The sequence below is a fragment of the Anas platyrhynchos genome, chromosome 25 (genome assembly GCF_047663525.1).
Source record: "Anas platyrhynchos isolate ZD024472 breed Pekin duck chromosome 25, IASCAAS_PekinDuck_T2T, whole genome shotgun sequence".
In the NCBI taxonomy this organism is placed as follows: Eukaryota; Metazoa; Chordata; class Aves; order Anseriformes; family Anatidae; genus Anas; species Anas platyrhynchos.
In genome coordinates this window covers 5692318-5716935 of record NC_092611.1, presented here as the reverse complement: position 1 = coordinate 5716935, position 24618 = coordinate 5692318, and the positions used below count along the sequence as shown (strand labels likewise).

Here is a 24618-nt window from a genome sequence, read left to right as displayed (position 1 = left end):
GTTTAGTGATTTCACTGCATTCCATGAAAAGAAATGCTTTAGGTGGCAGGAAAAAAACAAATCACCATTCCTTACAGTCTAACAACAGAAGCTGATAAGAGAAAAATGTTGGTTTGCCAGTGCATGTATCCACCCCAGGACAGCTCAGGTACCTTTGCTCTTGAATAATCCTGCCTGAATGAATTTATGAGTTCTTCGATATCACAGGGCTGTCTGTAATAGCACTCTGAACTTTTTTACAATGCATGCACACCCAACGTTCTTCTATCTAGGAGTGTTCTCTTACGCTTGTCCTTTGACAGAACAGCGGTTGGTGTGTGAAAGAGGGGTTAGGAACTCCTAGGTGCAAATTAACCCCTTTCCATTGCACCTGTGTTGAAAGTGACTCCATCAGCTTCAAGGAGCTCTGAAAACAAGCCTTCAAACTCTTGATACTAAATTACTAACTGTAAAGTGGTGATAAAGATACAGGAGTTCACACAGGAGTCACCCGTGTCACATGCACCAACTAGTCAACGTCTGCTGTATGTTTAAACAAAGCTTTGCAGGTTGCACATGCCCGTACACGCTGTGCATACAGAGCAGACTGGAGCCTTACACACAATCTGCATTAAAGACAAACCCAATTCCGAGTTAAGACAACCTGGCTAGTTTATCAACGTGTCATCACTAAATGAATACCTGAACAGCTACTATTACCTGATAAAAATCAGCTGCTGAAGACACTGGAATTTCTAACAAGTCCTATTAAGATGACTCTTTGAGCACTGCATTTAGTGCTAAGTTTCTTGCCTTGCTTTTACTTTTTTTTTTTTTACTCATCAACTGCAAACCAGAGCAACGGCAGGGAGCTGAAACGCATTGAAATGCACTACAGGATTTCAGAGTGCAGCAGAGAAACCAGGAATAGCAGCAGCGTCTGAGGCAGACACAGGTGTGTGCTCAGCTAATCCCAGATCACACTGTGTGGACGAGGTGGCAGAACACCCTTTGATGGCCTAAACGGTTTGGAAGGTGAAGACACTGCACCCAAAAGAGCAAGATAAAGACAGGGCTTTCAGATGTTGTGTGAGTTGGTTTTGTTGGGTTTTTGTTTTCTCATTTTAAATGGGTTATAGTAATTCCAGGAGGATCACAACGTGGTAATACATGCTAGGTGCAGATGTGAAGCAACCAGCTTGCCACATCCACAGCTCAGGGCCCAAACCTCAACAGACCCTGTTGCAACCCCCTGCAAATCCAGCTTTCCCACATTTTCTTCTTTAACCACAGAGTTCCTCAGATGTACATTGCCCACAATACCAGAATCTAACAAACCAGCACTGCAAAATACACCCACATGCCTGGCAAGGAAACGTTATCTGTTCCAACAAGTCTGTGAAGCATCATGAGCTCTTTCATCACTGAGATATGGAAAAGCAAGAATGGGGTTGGCACACTGTTCAGACACCAGTCTCTATGCCCCATTCATCTAGGGCCCTGAAAGCCATTTACTTACATGCTTATCACTGGGTCTAGGACATCAGGAGGGAAACTATGTAGAGAAACAGACATTTTTGACAGTATCAGCTCAGGCTGGCAATTAACTGTAACTTGTTTGTATGTGTACTCCATATTTAACTTTCTAAGCAGTAATAAAACACTCCACAAGATGGAGTTAGTGCAGGAACAAGCACCGCTCTAAGCAGATTAGGACTCTTGCCATTTGATTTCTTTGGTTAAAGAGCCTCTATACATTTTGAGCAATAAGATGACCTGATCCAGAACTACCCTCAGGGCGCTCAGGATAACGCTTGAGTACCCTAAGAGTTTCAGAAGGGTCTGATAATGCTGTAGCAGAGGCGCAGGGAACACACAGTTCATAGTACATACCCATACACTGCTAGATGGGTAACCTCTCTTAGGTGCTGTAACACTTTAGGCATTCAATTAAAATAAAATAAAAAAAAAAGCCTTGCGAGACATAACTGCAGATCTTGTTAACTGTCTGCATTGCTATTGTACTGGGGAAAAATGGACAGGTCAGTCAGAGCCATATTAGATTCACCTGGAGAACCTTGCCTCTTTGGGTGCTGGCCAGTACTTGATCATGCAGCCTGGAGGCAGGGAATCATCAGCATCTGATTGACGAGAATAAAGGAGGCATTTGGCAAATTAACCTGCCTGACACTGAGCCTCAGATTGCACAAGAACGGAGAAACCCTTCTTAAATGTCCAAGAGAAGCAGAACTGGACCAGCAGGAGACAGCTTCTTCAAGGCCAGCTACGTGTTATGGATACTCCATTTCCCTACTGCCCTCTTCTCTGGAAGCCATGAGCACTCTGGTTTGTCAGTAGTGAGAGGTGTATACGGGGTCTTGTCCTCCACCAAAAAAAATACCAGGGGAAATCCAGCTGGATTATGCACTGATGCTTTCAAGGCTTTCTGAAGTCACACTCAAAAGTTATTCAGAAGAAAGTGCCATAAGGAAGATGGTTTGAGTGAGATTCAACACAGAAATAAGCAAACGTGCCAACATTACCCTTTTAACATAGGCCATGTAGTTTGGGTCTTTGGCATAGGAACCATACTCATTCTCCACTTGCACAGCAATGATGGGACCTCCTTTCTTGTACTGTTGGAAAAGAAAAGGAGAGGTTCACTGTGGTTTCTAATCAGAAGGACCAAAATCTTGGTAGTGCTGGCTTGCAGGAAAGATGCACGAGTCTCAGATGGAGTCAGCTCCACCCGCACCTCCTCCCAAAGTCTACAGAACATAATCAAATGGCTCAAACTGCAGAGCTGACGCTGGCAACTACAGCTGACAGCAGTTCCTAAAGTGAAGCTGGAAGATTCGCTGTTGCTTCAACAAGCTGCTGTTACAGCCCAGCAGTCATCTGTGTGGATAATCCCCACTTGTGGTCAGAGAGTGAAATGGATTGTACTTGCCTGAAGAGGGACTACAATAGGCATTAGATGATCAAAATAGGCATCCACAGCCTCGGTGAAGCCCTTGTACGTTGTCCTCAGTTGCATCTCTGGGTCTTGCAGGAGCCAACTGCAAGAAAAGTAGCAAACAGGATCTATTAAATTCTCATGTCCATGCACGACTGCAAGAGGTAACACCACTCATTGACATTAAGTCATATTTGGGCAGGAATCATCAATCCTTTTGTGTCACTTGGCTATGTGCACAGTGCAGGTACAGACAACACAGTGAGTCAGTGAACAACACCGTTTGTGGTTTATTCAGTTCCCTCTTAAACCCTCTGCCCAACCAAAACACATTCAGATTGTGGGTCAAAAGTTTTTTCCTCTTGAGCAGAAACTAAAAGTGGAATGCTATGCTGGATACTTTCCACTACAAAAACATAACTGTGGAAACAATGTTACTGCAGCAGACATTTATATGGAAATAATGCAGAAGGTAAAACAGAGCCCTGCTTGCTTTTCACGTGCTGTTTGCAACAGCAAGAGAAAGTGTTTGCCTAAATGATGGCTTCAGTGGAGATTATGGAAGAGAAAATGGGCAAGTACGAAAGAGACCTCATATCTGTACAGCACGTTGTAATACAGGAGGGGTCTGAAACCCCTTCCTTTCATTGCTGAAGGAAGGACCCCTCACAGAACTACAAGTACGGGGTGTACATGGAGTGCATTTGCCTGGCTGTGTGTGCCGTGAGCAAAGGAATATTTCACAACAGGAACGTTTTTACAGAATCATTTTAAAGCTAATCTGACAAACTGGGGCTACCCACCACTCATGCTGTTAAATGAGGAGTCCTGACTGCAATTGCCAAGCTGTTACCCTTCTTTTAGTTCTGCATTTCAGGCTGAGCACTGAGATGTAAGCTCATTTCATTAACTTTCCCAGTAAGACTTGAAGGTAAGCTTACCACTCTAAAGGTTACTTGGAATTCCCTGCATCCCCAAGAGCACTCTACAACCAAGTGCTCCCTCATAAAACTCCAGTCATCATTCAAAGCAAAGGTTCCCGTAATTAGTCCCACGGTTTCAACTGCTGATTTACAAGATTTAGTTAGCTGTTTGGGGCTACCACAGAAATGGCAATTTGTTTAAGCACAGAACAAAATGCTGCTGTGACAATTTAAGCAGAGTAAGCTTGCCCCTTCCTTGCCTCTGCAAAAGGCATTAACTAATAGAGCTTCTAGACGTTTGAAAGACTCAGCTCCTGCACACTACATTCAGCCCAGCGGGCTCACAAAAATCACAGCCTCTTTATGCTTCCCCATGTGTAAAATGAGACTAGGACAGTTGCTCTTTATCAGAATCTTTTTATTTGCCTGATAAAGAAACATTCCAGTGACCTGGCACCAACTGACAACGTGTGCACTTCTCATAATGAAATACAGAACTTGCTACTACCTCCGGTCACAAGTAGCCATGCTAGCAGGAGTAAGTCCCTGACAAACAGTCACAGTTCTGTACCCGAACTACGCAGGATGCCAAAGGCAGGGCATACTGAAAAACAATGAAAAGATTAAAAGAAATAACCCCTCAATTTTGTCAAGTGTCTCCACTGAGGTTTACGCTCTTCAAAGGTATGGAAAACAAGCGCTACGTAGCCTGGCACCGGTTCCACTGGGATCTAGTAACTAGACAAGCCTCGGTGCTGACGTATTCAACACAGCTCCCAAAGCCTCGCACCAACAAGCTGTGTATTTAAGAGAAAATATAGTAGGAGGTTGGAAAAGTTGGCTGGCACTGATAAAGTCCGGTATGTCATATATATGTTCTAGCAGGACTTTTGAACTGGACCTGAGATAAAGCAAATTCTTATGTGAAGCTGCAAATATTACTATTCATATGAAGACAATCAAGTTGCAACAGCAATAGAAGATGGGTTTCCTCAATTCCATTTTCCTGCTGTGACCATTAAGCCATAACACGGTTATTATTAAAAAAAAATAACTGCTCGAAGAAAAGATTATGGCTCCAGGCTTACTGTCTGTGCTCCACAGGAGAGCTCAGTAACATTAAGAGTATTCACCTGCTCTGGGGACACAGCAAGTAGTTCCTATCTAACAGACATCTGTTCTAAATCTTTGAAGGAGGCTCAGCTATATGATCAGATGATTTTTGTCTGTTTTCTTTTTTTTCCCAAGTCCCACAGGCTTGCATTAATTGAACTATTCTCACACTTACCTGGGCAGACCACCAAGGTCCCATTCAGAGCAGATGTAAGGTCCTGGACGCAGAATCACCCACAGTCCATTTTTAGCTGCCAGCGAAAGGAAGGCCCTAGAGATGCAGACAAAGTAATTACTGTCTGACTAAAGAATCCCTACTTCATGCACTGCTAATGTGCCAGTCTCCATGAAATTTAGGTACCAGAACTAGAAGATAATTGCTTAATGAAGCAACTGTACTGGGTTGATGCTAAACCTCTAAGTTTTACAGGACTCTAGAAAGCAAAGGAAGAAATGAGTCTCCACTGCCAGATCAAGGTTTTGCTGGCAATGCCACCCTCATCCAGAGCCAACATGCACACCCTCCCCTCAAACCCACAGTAGTTAATAACAGAGTCGTCTGTACCACATACTCTAGATCCAGGTCCTGAGTGAAGTCAAACTTCCCTCTTGTTTGTTCATGAAGGTTCCACGGCACATACCTGAAACACAGAGTTAGGGCAGTGCAAATGAAGTGCTGAAAATGGCACCGTGTTTGTGAAGTGCTGAAAAAAATCTGTGCAGTCCCTTCATTAGTAACAGATTCAGCAATCACAGCATGTACATATCACAAAGTCCCTGCTTAAATATTATCCGTGCCTTTCTTTCATTTTTCTGATAAGCACTTTCCTCGTTAAGGCTCTTTTTCTGTTCTCTGCACTACCTGAATTTCTCAAGACTGTCAAATGTAGTGAGATCAGCAAAGAGAAGTGGCAATTACTGTCTACATTTAAGTGAAAAATCTACCTTAAAAGACATTGCAGTTATGTAAATCACATTCTGAAGACACAGGCTACAGTCACCTTAAAATCCAAGCCTTGTCTACATGGATCTTTCATTCTCCAGAGCAGCTTCTGAAACACAGCTGTGCTGAGGGCCTGACCCTTCCGCATCATGTCAGCATTTGGAAGGCACCCTCCAGTGTGTCTGATCAGCGTCAGGCCTGTGTTTGAGTGCACTGCTGCGTGTGATGGGTAAAGAAGACTCGAGTCCCCATTATTCTTTTCTGTACACTACAGTGATGGAGCAGCGTTCCCCAGAAAGATCCACCAGCTGGAGAAACTTGCTCAGGGAAGCGCCTAACAGGCTAGCAGGGAAATGCAGAGAACAGATGCTAAATGTTGTGGCAGAAGAAGGAATTAGTCTTTCCCCATACTAAGCACCAAAAGATATTGCTAGGGCCCTATCAGCTCTCACGGAGCAGGGAATTGGCTGTTAGGTGCACGTCACAGGGATGAGACAGCGGGGACACTTACGTCGTGAGGGTGTTTAAACCACAGGCTTTCATCTTAAGCATGCGGTCTTCCCAGTACTCCCTGGGGACTCGGAAATAGTGCATTGAGCCTCCGAAGATGCGAAACGGCATGCCTTCCAGCAGGAACTGAGAGTTCTCTGTCTGCAAGCCGAGGGTCCTCCCCCATAACCGCATAGGGATCAGCTCACTCCAGTTAAACCTAGAAGAGAAAGAGAGAGATGAGCATCCGGCCTCCAGTAAAGAGATCGGCTCCCCTAAGAGACTGCTCATTTCACCCCACCTGGCAGGATCAGCTCTCACCTTCCAACCTAGGCAAACGGTGCTTTTTGTCACATACAGCATACAGGTTTTCCAAAAACAAATGTACAACGGGTTAACGAGCTGCCCAAGACATGTATTTAATTCTCATTTCACTACTAACTTCCATCCTGACTGCCTCAAGCCACTCTGCCACGCTCTGCAACTGAAATGTAACACACTCAGGCAGAGATCGTGAAACTAACTTGCTGCAAACACGAGATGGGGAAATTCTCGCTCACAACACAAGCAGAAACTTTTATGACTGCTGACATTTAAGGCCTCCCGCTTTGCAGTAGGATGACAAACGCTGCCTGACTTTCTGATCCCCAGTCCAACAGCAATGGCATTTCAGTGCTGCTACCCTGAATGCCTCATGCTTATGAAAAATGGATGTCTTCATGAAGCGTGTGTAACATTAGAGTTGAGTGACGTGGTATTTGTGACAACGAGCACCGCTCCGGTGCCTTCCAACTCAAGGCATGGAAGAAATAAAGAACCCTCACCTGTCCACTAGGAACAAACCTTTTCCTTAATTTAAAGAAAACCCCTGGATCAAATTCATCACTCAGCACAGATTAAGTCTGCTGTCAGCACAGACTTATGTCTGCCTGTATTGCTGCTTATTTTAATTCCTTTATAACTTGTTTGGCAAAAGAACTGCACCAAACAGTGCGAGACACTGGGCTCCAAAGCGCTTACCAGCTTGAATACTTGTGCTATCACAGCTCCGTTCAGGTTGGTTCCTGCGTGCAAGAAGCTATTCCTATTGCCCTGCCTGGCTCCCTGGTCCTTTTTGGCTGCATCAAGAGGACATTTTTATCAACCAGCCAAGAACCAAAGCGGTTACACTGCCTCCATCAGACCACCCCAGTGCCACGACTCTGAATACACAAAGGAGTTGGACAATAGCAGCTTGTTCCTCGGAGACATCATCACAGCCAGATGCAAGAAATGAATTCCAGTCTCGAGAAAAGCGGGACCCACACATCTCAGAGAAATGTCACACTGGGAGAGGGAAATACCTAAGCCTCTGGCTGCTTTCTACTCTATCTGTAGAGCGGCTGGTAGCAGAAGGGGAGGACAGAATTCACATCGTACAGGGATTACTAACCAGGAGCCTGCAGCGATTTACCTGTCCTCCAGCACAAGACAAGGGCACTACAAGCCAACTAAAGCTGAGACTGAACAGGTTGCAAGGGCTGGCTGACAAGCACAGAGTACCTGTGTAGCACAGCATTCTCACAGGCCTCTGAAACAACAGGCAGCAGGCATGGGTAATACCTGGAAAAGCAAGTGTAGGTTAGAAATTCACTGCCTCCGGTCAACGACCACTCGTGCTTTGATCGAACCGTTTACAAATAGTGCTGAGCAAGGAGAACTGACACACCCCAGGCAGAAGGTGGTGCAGGAACAGCAAAGCTGGGTTTTATGAGGACAGTGCAGCTGCAGCTTGGGGAAATAAGCATAAAACACGTAGCTGCTATATTCAAAGGGCGAAGGAACAGGATCAGAAATGCTTATCTACACGAGATAGCGCGTACAGGCAGAGAATGATGACTTAAGGCTAGGAAACAGCAGCACTGCCCCCAGGGAGTTACTGTGAATTTCACCAGCAGGGGAGGTGGCTCTCAATCCACACACAGAACTGAATACCTCTCTGCTCCAACTTGCAGTCTTGCACAGGTGGAAACTCCCCACATCGGATCCCAAAACAGCAGCTGTATCTGCCTGCTTGTGGTGAGCCCCAGGCAGAAAGCTCAGAAGGGTCAGGAGAGGCAAAGCTCCAATTATGAAAGTTTAGGTTGGAAATAAATAAGTTTCAAAGCCGCTTCTGAGCCAGGTAAAGCCCGAAGTTATACCTGCACATAGCACTGATGCTAACTGGGCCACTGGTGGCAGAAGGAGCGCAGCATTCGGGAAGCATATGTGGCCAGATAAAAATAAACAAATCACTTAAGCTCATCTTCTTAATCCCGGGCAGCACTTAGTTGGCAAGTTTTAAACAAGTTCCCAACCTCAAACCTCCCTGGCTCCAGTGCCTTCTCTCACCAAAGAGAACGGGTAGGAAGCCGCCAAGTCCCTGAGATTTTCTACAGATTATCCTGGATATCCTGAAATCCACATCTCTTGCTACAATCTGTTCAAGTTGCTTCTCCAGAAAAAACTTCCTTGACTCAGCAGTTTCATCCTGTTACCATGAGCTGGATTTCCATCGCTGAGAGCCCCCCTGGGCCCTGTACCCGCTCTTGAGAGCAACGCATAGCTCCCAGTAGATTTCTTCTCACTTCTGTAATGACAGAACATTTCAAAGAATCTTTTTTTTTTGTCCTTTTGCTAAAGCTTGCTGGCCTACTTTATCCCTCTGTAGCCATTGATTCAAGAAAGTCTTTTTTTTTTTTTTTTTCAAATTAATCTCCAACATGCCTTTGTCCCAAAAAGCAACTCAGTTATGATTTGTGGAGACCTCAGTGGGGAAGCACCACATCTGCACATGCTGTAACTAATTCTCCTTCACTGTCACTGAACTTGGACGGGTTCTCATTGCCACCACCTCTGGACAGCAATACCTCCAGCCAGCCATCTCATGGAGGTCACAGAAAGGAATTCTTGGGTATTTTGTGAAGCACGAAGCAGCCCGGGACTCAAACTCTGAAGCCAGGACCGCAGCACCAGCTAGACTGCACTGCAGAAATACTTAGCTATAGATGACCGAGTTTGCCAGAGCAGAATCTTTGAAATTGGGCTGGACAAGATGTAGTCCTTAGGAGTTGGTCTTTATAAAATGTAAGTTGAAGCAGGAAACACTCCAAGAGGAATAAGAAAGCCATCAGCTGACTGCTAAGCCAGACAGCTACGCTACAGCACTCATGCCTGTGAAACAAAAGCCTAGCTGAGCTCACTCTGCATCAGAGATGAGATTTAGCTTTGGTATTGGTCTGCTACGTACCCAGAACAGTTGGGAGAAAAAGCTAACGGAAAAGAAAGTCAAAATGGGATGGTGGTAGGGAACATCAAAGCTATTAGCTTTCCTTGGCAAGACTAAAGGATGTGCTTCAGAGGACAGAGGACTTTGCAGTTAATCTATAAGCCCTACTTAGAGCTGCCTCTGAGGAATTGGCTGTTTATTTTGGGCATCCTTTGCCTTCAGAAAAGTGAAAGCTTTAAGTTGCCTTCACTCACTGCTCGCTGCCTTGTGGCAAGAGAGGTCCCGACTCCATTCGACACGGCTCGGACCCGTGCTCCTCACCGCACAGCTCATTCTCAGGTGACCTGAGCTAAAGAAAAAAAAACACTGGGCGCCGATGAACAGGGCGTTGAGCAGATCCACTCTTGGAGAAGACGGGCTTCTGTGCTTTCACCATGCATCGGTTTTCGATAATCCTCTGCTAAGAACACATGTGGCACAAATCCAAGCCTGGCCACAGCAGAATTTCGCCTCTAATCAAGCAAAGACTTCTCAGGGGTCTTCTGTAGCGTTGAAAAGTGGGTAATTTGTGCATGTACGGCCTCGTTAGGACACATGCAGGGTTCAGACAGGATCTGGGTGCTGGTAAACCCAACCTGTCACCCCCAGCGCTGTGCTGTCACCCAGCAGCTCCCTGGGCGTCGCGGTGCCTCAGGCAGGAGGACTGTGGCCAGCAGAAGGTCCTGAAGCTCCACCAGCATCTTTTTGCTCCGGGAGGGTTAGAAAAAGGCAGGAGGGGGCAGAAGGGCAGGAGGCAGCGGGCGCTGTGGCGATGCTGAGGGGACCCCGAGCACCAGGCCGGGAAGGGGCTGAGGGGGGCGCGCTGCGAGGGGGTGGGCGCCCAGCTGAGGGCCAGCAGCACCCAAGGGTGCCGGGTGGGCGCCCCTCAGGCGCTGCCCCCCCCCCCTCCCCAAAACCACCCCACAGCACCCACCCGCGGACCCCAGCACCCCCTCACACCCCCAATCCCGATACAACCCGTCCTCCCCCAGCCCCCCCCAGCCCAAAAACCCATCCGCGGGCTCCCACCTGCGGGCCAGCAGCCAGAGCACACCCAGCAGCACCGCGGCACCCCCGAAGCGGCGCTGCCGCCGCCCGCCACACGGCCACATGGCGGCCGCCCGCAGCCGGCCACGGCCACGGCACCGCCGCCGCCGCCGCCACCGAGTCCCCCCCCCCCGCCCGCAGAGCGGCTTTGGGCCGCTCCGCCCGCCCTCGGCCTCGTCCCGCCCCTCAGCCCCGCAGCGGGTTCTGCCATTGGGCGCCGCCAGCATGGGAGGGGAGGGGGAGGAGTTGGGGGACGGTGCCAATCGTGGTGTGGGGGGGGGTGGAGGGGGTTGGGGGGGGGGGCGGCACGGGGCTGGGGAGAGGGGAGAAAGTGTGGGGGAAAGGGAAAGAAATAAAGGGGGGGGAAGGGAAATGGTGTGTGAGGGAAAAAATAAGGGAAAAAAATGTGAGGGGAAAAAAGGGAAGCAAAATAAACTGTGAGGAAAAATAAACTGAGGAAAAAATAAAATAAACTGAGGAAAAAGGAAAATAAAATGTGAGGAAAAAGGGAAAACAAAATAAAATGTGAGAAAAAAAATAAAATGTGAGAAAAAATAAACTGAGGAGAAAAATCAAATAAACTGAGGAAAAAAAAAGGAAAATAAAATGTTAGGAAAAAAAAGGAAAACAAAATAAAATGTGAGGAAAGAAAAATAAAATGTGAGAAAAAAATTAACTCTGAGGAAAAAAATAAACTGAGAAAAAAGGGAAATAAAATGTGAGGAAAAAAAAGGAAAACAAAATAAACTGCGAGGGAAAAATAAAATTGAAAAAAAAAGGAAAATTAAAATATGAGGGAAAAAAGGGAAATCAAAATGTGAGAAAAAAAAAAGGAAAACAAAATAAACTGTGAGGAAAAATAAATTGTGAGGAAAAAATAAAATAAACTGAGAAAAAAGGAAAATAAAATAAAATATGAGGAAAAAGGGAAAGCAAAATAAAATGTGAGGAAAAAATAAACTGTGAGGAAAAAAATAAACTGAGGAAAAAAAGGGAAATAAAATGTGAGGGAAAAAAAGGAAAACAAAATAAACTGTGAGGAAAAATAAACTGTGAGGAAAAAATAAAATAAACTGAGAAAAAGGGGAAAATAAAATAAAATGTGAGGAAAAAGAGAAAACAAAATAAAATGTGAGGAAAAAGAAAGGAAAACAAAATAAAATGTGAGAAAAAAAGGAAAAATGTGAGAAGAAAAATAAACTGAGAAGAAAAAGGAAAATAAAATGTGAGGAAAAAGAGGAAAACAAAATCAAGTGTGAGGAATAAAAGAAAAATAAATTGTGAGGAAAAAAGGAAAATAAGCACTGTGAGAAATAAGAAGGAAAATAAAATAAACTGCATAAGGAAAAAAAGGGAAAGTAAAATACGAGGAAAAACGAAACTAAAATAAACACTGTGAGGGAAAAAAAAAAAAAAAAAAACAACGAAAACCAGCAGCGGGGTTTACCAGTGTTTTACTCCCACAGACGCCGCAGGGAGCTGCTCAGAGCTGCTCCGAGCACAAGGTTCCCCTGGGACCCCGCTCCCCACCGCTGTAGTACCTCAGGAGAGGGGTGCTGGGGGAAGAGGAGTGCCTCTAAATAAACACGGGGCTCGGTTAACAAGCTCCCCAATTAATCGGTGATCCCTTCCTGCAGTGGTTTGAGGTGCGGTGCTTGCAGCGAACTTGTCCAGGAGGACGGGTTCCCAAGCAATGGGCTCCTTCAAACTAAAGATTTTGCTGGTCCTTTTTCTGTCCCGGCTCAGCAGGTGGTGCTTCTCTTCCAAAACTCAGGATTTGCAGCCAGAGGCTCAGACTCAGAGCCACGATTTGTGTCCCCAGGCTGCACAACGCCAGCCTGGTGGCAGCAGCCCACGGGCACAGGGTGCTGTGGCAGCCTGCGGGCAGCGTCCTGCTGTGGTGCCCTCCGGTACGAGGCAGACAGACAGACTGCCGGCACCCTCTCTGCTCCCAGGGAGAGAGCAGGGGAGGGAAACAGACCCTGCTGGCACGGACGGAGGACACGAAGGCTGGAGGTTTGCTCCTCGGCTTCACACCTGTAACAGGTTCCTGGCCACGATCATCCGCATCACCTCATTGGTACCTGCAGCAGAAGACAGGTTAGAGACAGTCTGGTTCTGCCCCCAGCGAGGACAAAAAAAAATCCTTCCCTGATGCTCTGTCTACAGCACAGAAATGCTCTTTCCAGGTGGAGCAATTGAGATGGGTTTTGGAGGTGTTGGGCCAAAATCTGGTGAGTGCCAGCATGGTGCTCAGGGCAGGGTTCAGAGGGATAGCTGCTGGTGCTTCTTTTATCTGGGCACTGAGAGGATGAGGGCACCAGGCACTGAGCAGAGCCAGAGCTATGTCAGCAGCTCGGTTCTCCACTTTACGTTTTCCATACACAATATACAGAAAGACTGTAGGGCTATTTAGTATAGAAAAGATTGTGTCCCTACAAGGTACCACGAGGTGAAGGGATTTCCAAGGAGAGAAAACAAAATGGTTAGGAGGCCAAATTGAGATTAGGAAAGGCAACTGCAGATACAGTTGTGCCCAAATACTGCCAGAGACCTCATGTCAAAGATTGGAAAGCAAACAGGAATCCAGGGATAGGAATGGCTGGGGACCCTCAGCAGGTGTCTGGAGGAGTAATCGGTTAAAACTGGACAGAGGCACCGCTAACAACGACAGCCAGAGATCTCCCCCTGCTGTAAGCCTCTTAAACTACACAGTGACTTCTCCAGATGGTTGGAGAACACACCATGAGCTCTTGGCCAGGGGATTCACACGCATGACATCCAGGAACACTTCATGCTCAGAACAAAAGTGGACTCTGAAACCCTAGAGTCAGTCATGTGGGAGGCAGGGGCCCCAGGAGAGCCCGTCCTCCCCTGGTACATGGCCAAGGCACTGCAAGTGAGAGCATTTTACCTTCCAGTATCTGGTGGACTCTGATGTCTCGCACAAACTGCTGCACAGCATAATCCTTCAGGTAGCCGTAGCCTCCGTGCATCTGCAGAGCCTGGTTGCAGATCTAAGAAGACAGCATTGAGACTCACGTGGTGTTGAGGACAAGTCAGCACAGAAGCTCGGTAAGAACCCGGGAAGCTGGGCTCATTTCTATTTTTCCTGGTCACCTAACCTCATCTCTTCACAGTCTGGTGTGATAGCAAGGAGCTTTCAGTCCCCATCAGTGCTGCCCGCAGTGCTATCGTGTTCCCTAAGTGCTGTTGGACATTAATGGTGCATTTATATCATTAATAGCAACACTGTAAGCGTGTAAATAACCAGGAAATGCTTTACTTAACAAAGGCATTTTTTTGCTGCATTTCCATGGTGCTACAAATACAAAGAACAAAACAACAGATCACCATCTAGTGGCCAGTCAACTGAGGAATCCGTTCAGTTCTTTGATTTCTACTGAAACATGAATCCATCTATCAGTATCTATCAGCTTGGGACAGAAAACATAATAAATATGTGGAAAAAACGCAGAGTGCTGAGAAAATATGATAGTTTCTAAATGACACTAATCTAGGATGTGTCAGAGCGCAGATTTCACTTTCCTTCCTTTTTGTTCCTTCTTGCTTTCTCTTTTCAGGCACATTTTGTGATAATGTTTTATTTCTCAGTGGTCCAGGGAAGATCGCTTGCTACCTATGAGTGGTAAGCATGTTAATATGCATATTACCCCTTGAAAATAAAAATGCTCCACACCCTGTCCTGTCTCCCTGCTTGGTCCCCTAAAAAGTAATACAGAAAGCACTAGGAGCCAGGGGTCCTGAACTTTGGAGACACAAGTACTGCTGCCTCTGCAGGGTGCAGAATTCTGTCCCATAAAATATCCTGGTCCTAAAAAGAGGCTTCTGGCTCAATGAGCACACTTGGGGCTGGGGCTTGATAGTGTTAAACTTCTTTCTGACATTCTGAGCACCAAGAGCGGTCTCCAAGCTTCCAGTTATGATGCCAGCTGAGGTTTGAGCAACCTACCGCAAAGCATTCATCAGTAGCGAAGAGCTTGGCCATGGAGCACAGCACAGCTGCATCCTCACGTCCCTCCTGCAGTGCCCGTGCGGCGTTGCGTACCATCAGTCGTGCTGCCACCAGGCGCGTTGCCATCTCTGCCAGCCTGAACTGCAGGTACTGCCAACAGACAGCACGGGAGGAAAAATTAGGTCATTGTCTTCAGAGGGGGCTGTGTCCCAAACCACATCCCCATGACCTGCAGACAGATCTCAGGCCTGACACACTTTGTTACTCCAGAAAAGCACAATCCTGACTTGAAGCTCTGATCTCAGACAAAGCACAGCTCAGGGAGTGCAGAGCTGGTGGAGAGGTTACCTGATTGTTTGCAAGGGGTTCCCCAAACTGCTTGCGGACAGTGAGATGTTCCTGAGCCAGGAGAACAGAAGCATGAGCAGCTCCTAATGAACAAGAAGCTGGTGGGAGAAGCCAAGAATACAGAGTGAGTGTGAATCTAATGCAGAGAGGTGACAATACAACCCTGCCCTTCTCCTTTGGCTCTCTGCTGTCTTTCTTACCAATGTTTATCCTGCCTCCATTCAGCCCCTTCATGGCAATGTTGAAGCCCTGACCTTCAGCTCCCAGACGGTTTTCAACAGGAACGACACAGTCCTCAAAGATCACAGCCCGAGTTGGCTGGGAATTCCAGCCCACCTGGGAAGAAACAGAGCACTGAGGAGCTGCACACATCCAGCTCCCAGCAGAGAGCTGCCCAGCCTGCTCCCAACCCTTGATCTCATGGCCAAGCTCCTGCAGGAGCACCTCTGAGCCTGTGGTCTGTGCAGTCTGGTGTCAGTGTGCTGAGCTAGAAATTGGAGTGTCTTTGAGAAAAGGCCCAGATCTAATGAACTTTGGTGTTCCTCAGACCAAAATCCTTTGCTTACTAAAGCGAAAGTTATTGTGCAACTTCACCAAAATTGGATGTGGCTTGGAAAAGAATATGCCAGGCTGGTAAGCTGCTCCCATCCAACAAGAGATGCCTCGTGCTCTGCAGATGAACTCATCTCTGTCCTGCATTCCCGCCAGGGAAGCAGAGGAAGCGTCTCACCTTCTTCTCCTTCTTTCCAAAGCTGAGACCTGGGGTCCCCTTCTCCAGCACCATGCAGGAGATGCCCTTGGGGCCTGGGCCTCCGGTGCGACACATCACCACGTAGACATCGGTGTCACCTCCACCACTGATGAACGCCTGCAGAATGGCACAAGAGGAAAGGGGTGGCTATTGAATGCTAACCCTGCGCCTGCAGCAGCAGTGGGGTACAGAGGCAGAGGGGCAAAGAGCCCACTGCCAGGAGGTGATTAGTGCCCCAACTGTACTGAGCCCTGGTGTACACCCTGCAGAGCTCAGGGAATAGACAGAGTTGAGCAGACAGTAAGAAATGGAAAGGATGGTGAGCCCCAGGACCCCCTGTGCATGCAGTGCTGTGCAGCAGCTTTAAGAGGAGCAGAGAGGTACCTTGGAGCCATTCAGGATGTAGGTGTCCCCTTTCCTCTTGGCAGAGGTCAGCAGGGAGGCCGCATCACTTCCACTTCCTGCTCGGGCGGTAAGGGAGCAGGCAATGTAGCAAGAGACCTTTGCAGCTGGAGCCTGCATGCTCTCCTGGGAATCACACCCCAAACTACTCAGGTTTGTATGCACCAGCCCCTTCTGATCTTGTGGTGATTGCACAGGAGAACACAAACATCTCGCCCCCAGCTCCGCGCAACGTTCAGGTCTGATAAAACCACGTTAGGAGCGAAGGAACGGTGAAGGTATTTTGGTTGAGGATGCTCACCTGGCTCTGTCAGGCAGTAAGAAGCAAATTTTTCCATGCTACAGAGTGAAGGGCAGAACTTGTGCCTCTGTTCCTCATTGCCAAAGGAGTCAATCATCCAAGCGCACATGCTGGAGCGGGAGAGAAGGAGCAGCAGTACGGTAAGTGTGTGTGAGCACGGCCCTGGAAGGAGGGTGGGTGATATAAGAACATCCCTGACTCAACAGAAGAACAAAGCTCCACCTGGCCCCACAAAACCACTGAGGCTTGAAAGCTTATTGCTCCACCTCTGCTGCAGTTAATCTGAAGCAGCCCGGGAGGCAGCCCTCCTTCCAGCTGCCCCCACGCACGCTGAAAGGGAACAAAATGACACGCTGCAGAGGCTGGGAGGAAGGAGATCGCCCTCCTTTCACCACAGGCTTGCTGCCTTGTGGAACAGCACGTTCCTACTTAACAGGCTCAGCGTTCCCCTCAGCACCAAGCTGTGCTGTCTCATCGTAAAACCACCCGTGGAACAAGGAGGCATCGCTCCATCTTGGTGTACAAAGCGAGCCCGTCCCCGAATGTATCTGCAGAAGCTGGATAAGGCCCGAGCATCAGCCCGTGCCTCTGGGCATTCTCACAGCACAACCGAGGCAAAAAAACTTTTTCCAGGCAGGTTGCTATCTATAGACAGCTTAAGTGGGGAACAAAATCCAGAACTTAATCCCATCTTGCGTGCCACAAAGCTATAATTACTTCTTGGTGGCATCTCGGGTTTTGTAGCCTGTTTGTTTACTGCCGTCAAGGGATCCTCGCGGTGACGTGTCTGCTTGGTCTGCGAGCTATAAATAAGCAGCACGAGGAAAGCTGTCTCACGCTGGATTTAGAGCCCACAGGACAACTGCATTTTTCAGGCAGGCTGCCACCGTCCACCACTCTGCAGACACACTCACTTGTGGATGCTCATGTAAGCAGTGGTGCTGGTACAGCCCGTTGATAAAGCTTCGAAGATTACGGAGGTATCAAGTCGTGACAATCCCGAGCCACCCACGTCTGGTCTCACGTAGATGCCACCAAATCCTAGCTGGGCTGCCTTCCGCATCGTTTCCACGGGGAATATTTCCTATTGGGACAGGCAGAGGCATCACAAGTGATATCCCTGATCAGTTACCTAGACAGATATATGCCATCTTCAGGAGTAAATCACTTTTCAGAAGATTGATTAACCTGGCTAGGAAAGCTTCAAGGAAATTCTCGTGGCTTCCCACCCCAGCTACAGCAGCATCTTGAACCAAAAATCCCCACAAACATCATTACAGCACCGAGGAGCTATTGCAGGAACCCCTCTGGTGAGACCCAAGGGCAATAATGTGCTAAGGGAGGAGAAAGTGGGCAGTGCAGCCCGTCTGAGGCTGTCATACCTTTTCGTCCCACTCAGCCATGTGAGGAGCCATCTCCTTGGTAGCAAAATCAAGGGCAACTTTTTGGAACTCCTTCTGCTCCTCAGTCAGACCAGCAGATGCTAGAAACCCAGGAAAAGATCCAACAGGTGTCTGGTACCGGCACAGCAAGCACTACCACCTCTTGTGCACCCCAAACAATTAAAAGTGGCCCTTAACTAACATAAACAGTTCATGGGCTGTGCTACAGAGACAAATTCTCTGTTCCCTGGAGCCTTTGGATCTCTGCTGGGTGAGGGCAGTGGGTTTTGGGAGGGGGCATTCCCAGAACAAAACGAACCCAAGACCCCAGATGTCTCCGGTGACTCAGTGCTAGTTCTGAGACTGGGGCAGGGCAGCAGAAATACAAGGAAACAGCCCTGAGACTTCAAAGAAGTGATGCTAGAAAGCCAGCAAAAATTAAGGAAACCCTCTGGACACAGCATCTGCCAATGTAACAGCATCCTGCCTGGTTTGCACAGAGGTCCAAAGTTGCTTTTTTATCTCCTCCTACAAATTTTAGGAACCCCTAAGTGATGCTGCTGTTTCTATCCTAAATATATGTTTAAATGTCGAAGTGATTCCTCTGGGAGGCACTCTGGGATCCTCTCAGGGGAGTCAGACTTGGTCACAGCTGTGCCTTGGGTTAATGCTTTGGGACCGGGGGAGGCCCCGCTCACAGGGCACGGTGACTGAGCAGCAGGTACCTCAGCCCTAGCCTTCCCTGCAAGCCTCCCGCAGCGCTTTGACAGCTCTTTTGGAGATATTCTTTACCTCCCTCCAAAAATCCTACAGAGGAGGCTTCCATGGGGGCGAGCACGGCCTCCCCTTGCCAGGTCCCCCCCCAGCTTCGTCCCCAGCAGCCTCCAGCTGCCAGCCTCCCTCCGTGGGGTCCCCCCAGCCTTTCCGTCACCCTCCCTCCCTCTTCACCTCCCCTGTCCCCTACCCCAACCTCCCTCCCTCGGGGTCCCCCCGGCCCCACCGCCCGCAGCCACACGGGGAGGAGGCCGAAGGCCGCCCTGCTCCCCCCAGCCTCCGCCGAGGAGCCTCACGGTCGATGCAGGAGGCGATCCCCCGGCGGCGGTGGCGGCTCAGCAGCAGGTGGGCCCTGAGGCGGGGGGAAACCGCTCGCCATGCCATGGCAGCCCCTGCTCAGCACCCTTGGGAGCCGCGGAGCGGGCTGGGAGCTGTAGTCCGGCCAACGGAGCCTCCCGGCTCACACATTGGCTGCGGGAAGGAGGCGAGCCTCCGAGGCGATGCCTTTCTTATTTATTTTTTTATTTTTTTTTGCATAACGGTCACTGACTTCCGACCGCCATCGGGCGGGGGACGGCGTGTTTCCTCCCCCCCAGAGCTGAAGCTGGGGAGAGGCGAGAGCATCCTCTGCCCTGCTGCGAGGCGAAGGGGCTGCCGCCGAGCTGGTGAGGGGGAGCCTGGAGCCGGGAGGGCTGGGAGAAGCTTGGCACGGCAGGAGGAAAAGTTGCTGCCGCCCGCTGCAGGCCAGCTCAGAGCCAAGGAACTTCTGACAGGAGGCGGCAGGGGCGAGAGCTGTGGCTGCCTTTCTCCACGGGCCTCCTGCACGCAGGCTGCCTTGGGGAGAGGCTGGATGGAGCCTGGGGGAGCTTTTCTCGGAGCACAGCTCCTTTTACAGGGCTGGAGGTGGCCCTGCTGAGGCCAGGCGCCTTCGGGACTTTCCTCCAGCAGCTGTCCCGCTGTGAGGAACAGCGGCCCTCCTGCTAACGTCCATCAGGGCGCTGCTATGGCCGGCCTGCCTGCCTCCAACACACCAAGGGTGTGGTCCTCAACCAGTGCCAGGATTTGCAGTGATACAGGAAATGGCTGAGCTCAAGAAAGGAGATGTATTTACTCTCCACTCACTACAGCTTTTGCATTCTCTGCCTCAGCTCCCTCTACTTTTTTTCAGCTTGCCTGAATAAGCATTAATTCCGTCTTCTTCTTCTCTCGTTCAGCAGGTGCTTCTCGGTGAAGAGGAGATAATTCAAAGAGACCAGAGATGCCTTGGCCGAGCAGAAAGAGAGACAAAGGAGCAGTAGCAGGTCTGTGCTGATGTCCTAACTAATTTAGTTTCTCTTCTGAGGATCTAGGCTACAGTGAAAGTAGACACAGTCATTTTAACCGTCTGTCTCTCAAAGCCACATGTCTTTGATACGGCATTTCCTCTGTAAAAACGGACTGAGCATCCATGTGTGACTGAGACAAGTCTGCTAGACATAAAATAGGGACAACGGTGTATTCTCAGCACAAGACAGTAAAGAAACGTGACTCATCCGTTTATTAAGAGCTTTCAGATCCCACATGTTAGAGGTGGTCAAAGTATATACCCAGTGTAGTGGCAGGAAGATGATGTGGTACCATTTGCAAAACCAAACCAAAACAAATAAATAAACAAAAAAATCAAAAACCCACCTTGCACTTGAGGCAGCACTATCTGATGTTTAAGGCATAAGATGAGAAAATTAGAGTGTTGACTTATCTGTGCCTCACATGCTGAATAGACTCCAGCAAATAATCACTTTCTTACCCTTTAATCACTTACATTTTTGCTGTTTGGGTTCTGAACACACAGGCTGATGGGCCCCACTCTGAGCTGGTAGCATAGCAAAGGCTTTATATAAAGCTTCTGCAGTACATGAAATAGCTTGCTTTGCTGTTGAATTTTCTTGTTATTCCTCAGACTCACCTAATTCAACTTTGTTGTCTGCAGTTGATTCCTCAGCAATTAATAAAAATTCAAATTACACTTTGTACTTAGGCTATGTTTGTGCACACCACAAAAAAAAAATAAATCCTTGTTTCAAATGCAAACTAGAAATACTCAGAAACCCTGTGAGTAATGCAACTGTCTTACATGTAAACACCTGGGGTACACCAAACTTTGGTTGCAGTCAAATACCAGTATGTAAATGCAGCTTGGGTGACTAAAATTATTTCAGCACCAGTCCTTATCAGAAACAAAATGCGTCTTACCAGAATGGTCTTTTTTCTCTTGTTTCTTTTAAGATAAAAAGGAGCCTGATGCTAAAATAGCCAAGACTGAGGAGGAGACTGAGGATAAGGAGGAGGAAGAAAAGCCCACAAAGCCTTCAGCTGGAGGTTCCAAGTCAGGATGGAAGAACTGGAAAAAGGCGAAAGAATCTGACTCTGGTGGGGAGGAAAGCAAGATAACGTATTGTCACTGGCTTCTGAAATCAGAGCCGGAGAGCAGGCTCGAGAAGGGAGTGGATGTGAAAGTAAGCACTGACATCTTTTCTGGCATTCTTATTTAGCAAAGTCAACAAAGTAGAGAAGCAGTTTCACTCCTAACCACAGCATTAGTGCATTAGGATGAAACAATTCAGACTGTTCACAATGTCAACACCGTTGGGTCTTTACTTTTCAAAAAACTTCTGTCTTCCTGGAAATAGGAGGACATAAGTCTATGCTCTTCAAGGGTGACAGTCTTGGGGTTTGATACTTGTAATAGAGAAGAAATCAGGTTGCAGAATGCTTGGGTTTGGTAGCGGGGACAGCATCTATTTCAGGCTCTGCCTTTCCACTAGTGCAGTGCTCCTCCTTTAACACCTGTGGGAACCAAAAAGCTTTTATGATGCCTGAAGTATAATTGAAAGCACTACTAGGAACAAACGTTTAGGCAAAATGTAGACAATAAGGCAACCAAGATCAGACTGCCTCCCGAACTTAACCTGTATTTTCATTCCGTTTTGCAGTTCAGCATTGAAGACTTGAAAGCTCAGCCCAATCAGACAACCTTTTGGGATGGAGTAAGAAACTACCAGGTAGGGGGCAGATGTCAAAGATGGAGTCACTGAAATATCACTGGATAGAAGTCATCTCTCCTCACAGATAACTTGTTCCCTTTTTGCTAGAAGTGCTTTTTATTTTTTTTAATTTTTTTTTTTGATGTAGTCTGCCTGCTTTGACAGCTGTATTCTGTCAGGAGTCAAAACTGCTTAATTCCCTCTGTGTCAAAAGTAGATTCAGGCTGGGTAATATTCTCTCAAAGAAACCAGTTTTTCTTTCGCTTAGTCTCTAGCAAGTTCAACAGATGATCAGCTTTTATTTCCCTTGACACCTTTGAGCAAGTCAGTACTCAGCCAAACACTGTGCCTTGTCAGTGTACAGCTGTCTGTTCCAGGGCTCCTGTGAAGGAAATCCACACGCTCTTCCCCTGCCTAATACGATCTGCTCTGCTGCCCATTTGCTGACAGCTACCTTAAGTTTCTGGCTATTCCCGAATGAGGGTGGCTGAGCTGTTACATTCCCTCATACTTTCTAATCAACAGGATCTTACTCTTTAGCCTTGTTTGTACTTCATTTCATTGCAGTTTAAAATATCTGTACAACCCATGCAGAAAAGCTTACCCGAGTAGCACTGGAGCACATACCTCTGTCCTGGTGTTAGGTCTTGTTTCTCACTGTTTATAATGAAAACCGGAGGGCTTCAGACAAATCACTCAACATATCTGGTTTAAATCTGACAGGCAAGGAATTTCCTGAGAGCCATGAAACTTGGGCAACAGGCCTTCTTCTATCACAGTAACTGCAAAGAGCCTGGTATTGTTGCCATTGTCAAGGTGAGCGCCTCATTCTCCTTCTGTGTTTCAGCATTGGGGAAAGGTAATCAGTGGGTTATCAAACAGCTCACTAGTCCTGTTTATTTTTCACATCCAGAGGGGTGAAAGAGAAAAATAATCAAAGCAGCAGATGAGCCTAGGGTATTTGGGCTCCGTGTACTTTTCACAGCACAGCTGACTCAGCAAAGCACCTTTCCCAGAGAAATGGAATCAAACCGCTGTTATCCTGCTGTAATTTCAGAGCAGTTCCACACAAGTAAAGTGTTGCTCCACACTCAGGGCATCTGATTAATACTTGACTCACTAAATTCTCCTAAGCTGAGCCTGCAAGGCAGTAGTATAAAACTTGTGTACAGAACCTTAAAAGGAGGACTTGTCACAAATACTGTTCCCACGTACCCACTTTTCCCCTGTTCCATGTGCTCCTTCCACTTTGCTCTGAAAAGAAGTGATGTTGTTTCGACATCCATACTGTTCTGCAGTGCTTCCAGCCAAGGAATGTAAGGAAAGGAAATATATCTCACTGTTAGAATGGAATTCAGGGAAAGCAAGGTTGATTCCAGTATTATTTCTACTCCGTCTGGTCACAGCTTCCTCAAGGGTATTTCATACCCTTTGCTGACAACAGTATTTAACTGGCCAGAACTTGTTTCACATTCTTCTCCTGTTCTGCTTCAGATTGTAAAGGAAGCATACCCGGATCACACACAGTTTGATCAGAAGGATCCTCACTATGATTCCTCCAGCAGAAAAGAGAACCCCAAATGGTCGATGGTAATGTAGTAAACTAAATACATTTGTTTCAAGCTCTGCGTGCAATCCCAGTGCCATTAGGAGTCTCTTATTATCCTACTGCATATCTTCTGAAGCTTCTGTTGAGGCCTCCCTCCCTCCCTTTTTCTCCCTCAAGAGAAAATCCAATACCGATTGCTTTCTCTACCTTTTCCCCTATCTCTCCCAAAAGGTTGACAAAGCATTTCTCCCTAAATTTTCAAATCCTACTTGCATGGAAGTCAGTTCTGCAACCATTGCAGAAATCTGGGTTAGGAAAGAAACATCTCTAAGCACCACTCTCAGTCTATAGCAAAGAAAGCTATGGTTTTCAGGCACACTTTAATTATAGGGCAGTGACTGCTGTAACGTGCATCTTCATTTTGTATTGTCTGTGACCACATGCATGGATGTTTCTAGTGCACGGTGCTAAGATTCATGTAAACAGCTGGCCTGCCAGAAATACCCGAGTTATTTGCTTCCGTTTAAAATCCTTATTCCCCCAAAGTTTTAATGTGACACCTGGATGCTCTATCCATCTCCAATCATGCTCCTTTTCTGCCCATCACCTCTCAGGTGGATGTCCAGTTTGTGCGGATGACAAAACGTTTCATCCCGCTTTCTGAAATCAAGAGTCACCACCTGGCACATAAAGCAGACGGAGGGCCCCTGAAGAACATGATGCTCTTCACAAGACAACGTCTTTCCATCCAACCACTGACAAAAGGTAAGAGCATTCTCCTTTTCTGGACTTGGTGCCATTCCTTCCGAGAGGCAGCCCTCACTAGAGAACTACGAAGTTCCACTTATGACCTTTTTCTTCCTTACCTTTTCAACGCAGAGGAATTTGATTTTGTCTTGAGCCTGGAAGAGGAAAAGCCACATTAAGAAACTGCCAGCAGCACAGCTTCTACCCAGCCCGCTGATGCCTCCTCCTAAACCAGCGTAATTTTCAAGTTTACTTGCTCAATCACAGCAACAAGTCTGCACATGATTTGAAGCTTTATGACCCTTATTGTGACACTGTTATTTTTGCTTATTTTTAAATAAAGCCTTTTAGAATCAATCACAGCTACTCAATTTTTATCAGTGGAGAAAGTCTACAATTTCTCTCTTGAAATGAACAGGTACATCCTCCTTTAGAGTGTTTACTACAGGACCTAGTGCAGTTCCATGTACTGCAGAGGGGCATTTTTCTGCAGTAAGATGTCACTAAGCTTCTGGCCAGAAGAAATTCTAGATGTGTATACACATCCAACCTGATTGCTGCAAAGATCACAGTCAACTTCCTGCAGGTACAAAACTTCCCATGCTACTTTAGCGCTGACATCAGGGAAA

At 47.4% G+C, this 24618-nt stretch overlaps 3 protein-coding genes across 8 annotated transcripts in view; 1 reads left to right on the top strand and 2 right to left on the bottom strand.

Annotated features, from left to right (window-relative positions):
- Positions 1–10879, bottom strand: part of GLB1L2 (galactosidase beta 1 like 2) — a 30002-nt gene extending 19123 nt beyond the window's left edge. For both annotated transcript variants that reach the window (XM_038167567.2, XM_072027695.1), the window contains exons 1-6: positions 10719–10879; positions 6426–6623; positions 5544–5612; positions 5147–5242; positions 2930–3038; positions 2523–2615 (exon numbers count right to left, since the gene is read on the bottom strand). In XM_038167567.2, the coding sequence (XP_038023495.1) occupies positions 2523–2615; positions 2930–3038; positions 5147–5242; positions 5544–5612; positions 6426–6623; positions 10719–10801 (648 nt within the window). In that variant the 5' untranslated portion in view covers positions 10802–10879. The remainder of the gene's footprint in view (positions 1–2522; positions 2616–2929; positions 3039–5146; positions 5243–5543; positions 5613–6425; positions 6624–10718) is intronic.
- A 1295-nt stretch (positions 10880–12174) lies between these two features.
- Positions 12175–19107, bottom strand: ACAD8 (acyl-CoA dehydrogenase family member 8). Of its 2 annotated transcripts, XM_027444147.3 has the most exons (11): positions 18967–19107; positions 17897–17997; positions 17429–17598; positions 16515–16624; positions 16196–16272; positions 15791–15928; positions 15261–15396; positions 15061–15158; positions 14710–14862; positions 13651–13753; positions 12175–12820 (listed from the first exon to the last, which is right to left on the bottom strand). In XM_027444147.3, the coding sequence occupies exons 1-11, from the start codon at positions 19052–19054 to the stop codon at positions 12768–12770; spliced, it is 1227 nt and encodes a 408-aa protein (XP_027299948.2). In that variant the 5' UTR covers positions 19055–19107; the 3' UTR covers positions 12175–12767. The 2 variants fall into 2 exon arrangements, with proteins under 2 accessions (XP_027299948.2, XP_071883797.1); XM_072027696.1 differs by lacking the exon at positions 17897–17997 and having other exon boundaries at positions 18967–19105.
- On the top strand, positions 13790–24346 carry THYN1 (thymocyte nuclear protein 1). 4 transcript variants are annotated; one of them, XM_021266734.4, is made up of 8 exons: positions 13790–13811; positions 19885–19971; positions 20936–21165; positions 21643–21711; positions 22417–22509; positions 23188–23283; positions 23857–24007; positions 24122–24346. In XM_021266734.4, exons 2-8 carry the CDS (start codon positions 19929–19931, stop codon positions 24166–24168), a joined length of 729 nt encoding a protein of 242 aa, XP_021122409.1. In that variant the 5' UTR covers positions 13790–13811; positions 19885–19928; the 3' UTR covers positions 24169–24346. The 4 variants fall into 4 exon arrangements, with proteins under 4 accessions (XP_021122409.1, XP_071883807.1, XP_005011320.1 ...); XM_072027706.1 differs by lacking the exon at positions 13790–13811 and adding an exon at positions 18590–18617; XM_005011263.6 differs by lacking the exon at positions 13790–13811 and adding an exon at positions 19195–19335.
- The last annotated feature ends 272 nt before the right edge of the window (positions 24347–24618 follow it).